Genomic DNA, 7,972 nt, shown 5'->3' on the forward strand with positions numbered 1-7,972 from the left:
TGTTTTCTTCTGCAGGTTATGGTCATGCTGCCCCAGGAACTGATGCTGGGAAAGTGTTCTGTATGTTCTATGCTGTCCTTGGGATTCCCCTCACCCTGGTCATGTTCCAAAGTCTGGGAGAACGCATGAACACATTTGTCAGATTCTTATTAAAAAAGCTGAAAAAATGTTTCCGCATGAGGAAGACGGAGGTGTCCATGGAGAATATGGTGTTAGTTGGATTCCTATCTTGCATTGGTACACTCGGCATTGGCGCAGCCGCCTTCTCATACTTTGAAGGTTGGACCTTCTTCCACTCTTACTATTATTGTTTTATTACACTTACCACCATAGGGTTTGGAGACTTTGTTGCCCTTCAAAAAAATGAAGCTTTGCAGAAGAAACCACCATATGTTGCTTTTAGCTTTATGTATATCCTGGTGGGACTGACAGTAATTGGAGCATTCCTCAACTTAGTTGTCCTCCGCTTCTTGACCATGAACTCTGAAGATGAAAGACGTGATGCAGAAGAGAGAGCTTCTCTGCGGAGGGCACAGAATAGCATGTCTCTACAGTCTAAGATGGATGCCCGTAGTCGGAGCTCTATTTATCTTCCGATAGGAGATCGGACAAGCCAGATTAACCTCATACCGCTCATGCAGGATGATCCAGATAGGGGGAGACGCAGGTCTTCGAATGCAACCTCAAGGGCAGGGTCTTTTTGCACGTGTATGTGCTATCGATCTCCTTTTTGTGACAGTCCTGCAATATCACATCATGAGGCACTGAGCTGCCATACCAACCCAGTTTATTACAACTCCATCTCTTTCAAAATAGATGAAATATCTCTTAGCACTCGTGACAACACCGGCTTCTCTTCTCCTGACAGCATTTTTTCACCAGAGAATCAACGGTACACAAATCATTTCAGAGTCAGGAGGAAATCTATATAAAACATGAGTGGACGTATCAATGTCATTTGTTTAATATAGATGTATGAACTATTTGCACTGTTGTTAGACTTCCTAATGACCCTATAGAAAGTCTGTGGGACTGTAACGCAAGGACTTTCATGCTTCGTGTGACTGTCCTTTGCATGTTACCTTGTGAAGAAACAGACCTACAATTACTAAATATCAGCATTTTATTTGTCCTGTATATTGCTATCTTTGTAGGCAGCTCAAACCAACAGAAACTATTAGGGATTGTGTAAAAAAAAAAATCAGTGTTAATCTTGGTATTTCTTCGGGTATATTGGAATGGGGTGAAGTAAAATGAAGAATGGAAGACATGATGTATATGGGTGTCAGGGTGCATAATTTTTTTTTAGAAGAACACCTATGATTCTTGGAATAGGTAGGCTACATGATTATAGCCATTCCAATATTTCCATTGTTTTGCCCAGGTCTTCTCAAAAACGTCAAGAGCTTGGTGCACCCCTCTATCCCCTGTTCAACTTCACCAAGAAACAGGGCTAAACAGGTCGATGATCTTTTTAGGACATGATGTGATATAACCAGTTTACCCCTAATGCTTGGCCTCCTGGCTATCATTTACCAAGCATCATCTGGCCATTTTTATTCATTCAGAGTTAATCTACAGTCAAGAACTGAAAAGTGTATCTTAATCCAAAACTTAATTTTCCGTTCTTGGCTATAGATTGACCCTAACAGAACCAAACTCTTTTCCACCCACCCAAATCCTGAAAACTGGGGACCACACCACCAATAGGGTAGAAATAGCAGGGATGTTCTATCGATGTGGGTAAGCTAGTGGTCTAAGGGTTAGTGGACATTTTTGTCCAAGCTGCATGCCATAAATTTAATAACAAAATATTCACTTGAGACTAAGGTATTGTTAACTTATGCAACAAAAAGGTGTTATGGTGCCCAACCAAAAATTCAATAGACCAACTATTCACCTCTTTCCCATCTCAATCTGTGTATGTCCAGTAGAGAACAGAGTTAAAGATGAGCTCCTAATTTTTTCTGCCAAGACTTTTATTTTTTTTCAGTGTGGTTGTATGCACTCAATAAAAGAGACAAAATTGTAAAGGAAATCCAAAAACAAAATGTTGCACAGGGACTCACCACCTTAGTAGTAAAAGGGGTAAAACCAATAGGGTCCCCCTCCCCACGGCACCATAGCAGCCACGTGGCCTGCCTCTACAGTATGTCTGCCCTTGATCACCTATATTAATATATACGCATGCTCTGTGAGCTGTGCACTGAAAATGTAAGCTAGCGCTGTATGTCTTGAGCTGTTGTATGTTTGTTTGCAGCCACAGCACCATCAAGCACATACGCACCATGATAGCCATACCCCTTAACCCCAAATGGATTAAAAAAAAAAAAAAAAAAAAAGCACACCACATATTATAAACATGCAGCAGACATAGCCGATCATCTGTTGCCTAGCAATACGGACAGTTTGCCAGCTGACACTTCACTACATGCGCCCTAGTGTACAGCAATCTGCAATATAATTGTAGATTTCTTATTGGCTGAGATCTTCAAAATTATTGTCTGATTAAAAGAGGAAGAACAGAAGATTAAAAATCAGCACAAATGAATAATTTCATTTTAATGTAGCGTTAGGGGCTTTACTTTTGAAAAATGTGGTTGTGGATACGCTGTCAAATGCTCTGGTTGTATCAATACATAGGAAATATCTCCAGATTTTAGGGAAATGATAGGGATTGTTATACAGATGTAGCCGTCTTTATCTTGACTTAACGCATTAAATACACAGTGGCTAGATCTCTTATCTTTACTTTTTCAATGACTTTTCAATGGCTTTTGTTGTGTGATATCACGCTGCAGCAAGTTGCCAGAGTCAAGATAAAGATGACTACATCCGTATGGCATTAAAAAGATATGTCTTTTCTTGTAGAAACAGCACCACCTTGTTCATAGGCTGTGCCTTGCAGCTCAGCATCATTTACGAGAAAGGGGCTGAGCTGCAATATTTTAGACACAGCCCATAAACGAGAGTGGCGCTGTTTGTAGAAGAAAAGAGACATCTTTTGCATCTCGTACCGTCCGTTTAGGCCACTTTCGCACGGAAGTTATTTTTGTCAGTATTTTGTATCGGTACTTAAGTCAAAATCAGGAGAGGAATCGACACAGAGAAAAAGTATAATGGAAAGATTGCACTTCTTCCTTGTTTTGGACTCACTCCTGGTTTTGGCTTAGAAATAGTACTGAGTTTTTCCCCTTTAGAATATTTTAGAAAAAATTGTGACGTGTTCATGATAGATATCTGTGGCGCTTTTTACCTTTTGGCTTGGCAAAACCATTCTGGGTTGTGATAACTGGTGTCCCATTGCAAGTCTGGCGTAAGGCTGAAAAACTTTTTTGCAGCAGGAACTATGGAGTAAATCAAAAATAGTTAGAAGGACAACTCCATGTTTGATCAACATTTCACAGTTACAATCTTCATAAGGGCATGCCCCCACGTGGCGGATTTCCTCCGCAACTGTCCGCATCAATGCCGCACCTAATCCGGGTTGCGGATTACGGCTGCGGATCTGCCCAAAATGTGCAGTAAATTGATGCGGACTAGCTGCTGCGGACTGCGGGAAAAGTGCTTCCCTTCTCCCTATCAGTGCAGGATAGAGAGGAGGGACAGCACTTTCCCTAGTGAAAGTAAACGAATTTCATACTTACCGGCCGTTGTCTTGGTGACGCATCCCTCTTTCGGCATCCAGCCCGACCTCCCTGGATGACGCGGCAGTCCATGTGACCGCTGCAGCCTGTGATTGGCTGCAGCCGTCACTTAGACTGAAACGTCATCCTGGGAAGCCGGACTGGAGACAGAAGCAGGGAGTTCTCGGTAAGTATGAACTTCTATTTTTTTACAGGTTGCTGTATATTGGGATCGGTAGTCACTATCCAGGGTGCAGAAACAGTTACTGCCGATCGCTTAACTCTTTCAGCACCCTGGACAGTGACTATTTACTGACGTCTCCTAGCAACGCTCCCGTAATTCCGGGAGCCCCATTGACTTCCTCAGTCTGGCTGTAGACCTAGAAATACATAGGTCCAGCCAGAATGAAGAAATGTCATGTTAAAAAAGCAAGACACATCCGCAGCACACATAACATGTGCATGACAGCTGCGGACTTCATTGCGGAATTTAGAATCTCCATTGAAGTCAATGGAGAAATTCCGCCATGAGTCCGCAACCAGTCCGCCACTGCTCCGCAACAGACAGAGCATGCTGCGGACACCAAATTCCGCTCCGCAGCCTATGCTCCGCAGCGGAATTTTACGCATCGTCTAAACGAACACTTCTAAATTTAAGTGGAAGTCAATGGAGAAACGGCTCCGCTGCGGATTAACGCTGCGGAGTGTCCGCAGCGGAATTCCAGTGAAATTCCGCCACGTGTGAACCCAGCCTAAAAGTTGAGAAACTTTGTAAATAATTTCTGTTACTTAACTAGTACTGTTATGAGCAGGTGTCATTTTCTTTATTATTAAAAAATTCTACTGTTTCTTTTTTGTAATCTGTATATGGATTATCTGCACCCCACAAACATTCTTGTGATAGGATAACCTCTTTACTAAACACACTGGCGACCAGCTGATAACACTGCAGAAAATGGCATGGTTGAATCAAGTTCCCCCGTTGATTCGCAAATGCCCTAATGGGGCTAAATGAAAGGGGTTGTCTTGATGGGACAACCCATTTTAACAGAATAGCTCTAATTTTAGATTATGTTGTGGTTGACCTTCTGACACCACATCTTCAGTCAGATATTCAATGTTTGCGTATATCTTAGCACCCGCAGGGAACTGCTGCATTTTTGTAATAAAATGTGCAGGTGCTAATCTGCTGTGGCTCACTTTGTAAGGCCATGTTCAGATAGAAGAAATTTTCCGCTGTGGCATTGGCCTCAATTCTGCATCAAAATCCCTGGATTTGAGCCTTTGTATTGCAATGGTTAAAACCCGTGGCAAATCTGTAAAAAAAATCTGCACAATATAAAATCCACAGTATGCCCTCAAATCCGCCCAGATATTTCTGCAGTGTGTGTATGGTGAAAATTCCATGCATTAGGCCCCATGCACACGACCGTAAAAATCTTCCGTAATTGCGGACGCTTCAGGAGTAGCCCATGACTTCACTGTCCATATAAGGGCAGTGACATCAGTGGCACCTCCTGCAGCGGAGTCCCCAGCCAGTGCGTCGGCAACGCTTTGGTCAGGGATTTCGCTACAGGAGGAGTGAATTGCATAGCAGGAAGCAGTGTGTTCCTGCTCTGCAATAGTACGCAATTGTATCTGTGTTCTGAGTATGCAGATACAATTGAATGTAGCAGTGGTACGGTCTCTGTAAATTCTGGACAGTCCTGGCAAATGCTGGACAGTTGGCAAGTATGCAATACCACCTGCTATGACAGGGGCCTTGTATGTGGGAGTTGGGAGAGCTGTTATAGGTGTTTTCCCATAAACAGCATTTATCTCCTATTTTGTGGATAGGTGATAAATGTTGTCAGTGGGAAAACCACTTTTAGTCAAATGTGAGCTCAGCTGACTGCTATCTCATGTGGCTGGCTTAAAGGGATTGTGGGGCACCTTTCACTTCCGCCCAATCTGACATCAGCTGTGGAGAGACTGTGCTTCACGCCAGGCAGGACAATTGCTGTGCACAATATCTGCTGGGCACTGGACATCGTACTGTTTTGGCAATAATTTTTACAATCAGGGTTGTGCAATGGGCACACACTTTGCACCAGCATATGCCAATCTCTATATGGGAGCCTTCGAGGAAAAATACATACATGGGGACCATCCTTTCAAAGATAATATTTTACTATATAGACGCTATATTTATGACCTTTTCTTTGTATGGAAAGGTGAGGAGGAAGAAGCTCTTCGATTTATGGACATTTTAAATTCAAACGATTTTGATCTATCTTTTTCACATACTTTCTCTGTAACATCTATAGACTTTTTAGATTTGACCATCAATTTTGACAAAAGCAGCAATAATTTTACCACCAAAACACATTTTAAGTCAGTGGATGTCAACAGCTACATTGATTTTAAGAGTGCACACTACCCCCCTTGGATTAAAAACGTACCCTTCGGGCAATTTAGAAGGGTGAGGAAAAATTGTACCACAGACAGCAATTTCAATAAAGAATGCAACATCCTAGAGAAGAGATTCAGAGAAAAAAAACTTTCCCACTGATCTCATAAAAGGGGCACGTTCCAAAGTTATCCCAAGAGCTTTGCATCAACCATACTCACAAAAAATCAGAACCTACAAGCTGCGATACTAATTTTATCACTGCTTTTAATAGTGGTAATAAATCTGTTAGAGCAATCTTAACCAAACATTGGAATATTGTGAAAAATGACCCCTACTTAAGAAACGAACTACCGGATAAACCAACTATTACATTCAGACGCTCTCAAACACTTAAGAATATTCTTGCTCCAAGTAGAGTACGAAAGTCTAAACCACCAAGTCTGAAAAGGTTTCCCACTTTTTTTGGTTCATTTAAATGTGGTCATTCACGCTGCCTGTGTTGCAACAATATTACTCATAGAAAAGATACATATACATCTACAGTCACTAATGAATCTTTTCCGATCAAATAATTTCTCAATTGTGGTAGCTCCTACGTAATATATCTATTAGAATGCTCATGCCACTTACAATCTTACAATACATTGGCAGGACGACACAATGTTTACGCACTAGAATCAATAAAACACAGGTTTAATGTCACTACGGGCTTCCTCAAACATAGTCTCTCTCGGCATTGTGCCTCTACACATAACCGACAATTTGAGACAATTAACATCACTCCCATCAAACACATTCAATCTGATGTTCTCAATAGATTTTACAAACTAAAACAAAGGGAGAATTACTGGATCTTTAAGCTGCAAACACTAAATCCAGGAGGTCTCAATGACATTTCAGAATCATCATTGGACTGATGTTCAGCTATATACTCTCAATTCATCTGTGCGTATGAGTGATCCACTCTATTCTGACTGTAATATAAAAACTTCCAATTTTCACAAACACTACTATAAGTATATCTGTAGACTTCTCATCGAAGTAAATAGATAAGCTTTGAAAACTCTGATTATACTGATACACAAAAAATGTTGTAAGTGTAAACACAGTCCTATTACACTTTATTTGATCATTTGATTCCGTTCATCTGTTTGGACTTTAATATGGGCTGTTAAAGAATATCACCGCACAATACGTGCTGCTACAAAGAGATTTATACAATTATAAAATTTCTTTATGACTTACCGATTTGCAGCCTCCTGCGCCAGTGTGGATGTCCCTCTGACTCCTCTCGGCTTCCATAGTCATTGTGGTTGCCTAGACTACAGAGACGCTTATCAGCGTCCTCCAAGTAGCCCGGCAACCAGTGGCAACCTGCTTCTCTTTTGAAACATCCATTTGTATGTTTCCACTATACAGTAAGTTATTTAGTATTATTCACATCAAATTTTACACTTTGAATAAAAGTTTTTTCATTAACTAAATATGTTCTATAGACCACTAGTCATTGTGGTTGCCTAGACTACAGAGACGCTTACCAGCGTCGTCCAAATAGCCCAGCAACCAGCGGCACCCCGCTCCTCCTTTGAAACATCCATTTGTATGCTTCCACTATACAGTAAGCTATTTATCACTGTTCACTTTAAATTTTAAAAAAGTTTTTTTTATTGACTACATATGCTCTATAGACATAAAGTATGTTTTTTTATCGATCTCCTATCTGGTCACTTTTCTAACCGTGTATAATTGATGTATTTTATTACAAGCCCGATTTCATTTTTATAATATTTTATAAGGTATTGTAATGACTGTCATCCTTTTTTTTTTAGCTTTCATGAAAACTAACGGCCTGAGGAAGACACTGGTACAGCGTTGAAACACGTAGCCACTATTGTTTTACAATAAATAGATATATTTTTTATATAATTTAGTCTACCACCGCCAGTATTTTCCA

General features: G+C 40.8%; 2 protein-coding genes across 3 annotated transcripts in view; one reads left to right on the forward strand and one right to left on the reverse strand.

The window, feature by feature from the left end:
- LOC142666803 (potassium channel subfamily K member 9-like) overlaps positions 1 to 2,342 on the forward strand; it is a 35,317-nt gene extending 32,975 nt beyond the window's left edge. Inside the window, exon 3 of the mRNA XM_075847002.1 lies at positions 16 to 2,342. Coding sequence (XP_075703117.1) covers positions 16 to 932 — 917 coding nt within the window. The 3' untranslated portion in view covers positions 933 to 2,342. The remainder of the gene's footprint in view (positions 1 to 15) is intronic.
- GIP (gastric inhibitory polypeptide) overlaps positions 1 to 3,345 on the reverse strand; it is an 81,758-nt gene extending 78,413 nt beyond the window's left edge. For both annotated transcript variants that reach the window (XM_075847004.1, XM_075847003.1), the window contains exon 1: positions 3,257 to 3,345. The gene's annotated coding sequence lies outside the window, so the exon portion shown is untranslated. The remainder of the gene's footprint in view (positions 1 to 3,256) is intronic.
- Between the last annotated feature and the right edge of the window lie 4,627 nt (positions 3,346 to 7,972).

This window comes from Rhinoderma darwinii, chromosome 13 (assembly GCF_050947455.1).
Source record: "Rhinoderma darwinii isolate aRhiDar2 chromosome 13, aRhiDar2.hap1, whole genome shotgun sequence".
NCBI lineage: Eukaryota > Metazoa > Chordata > Amphibia > Anura > Rhinodermatidae > Rhinoderma > Rhinoderma darwinii.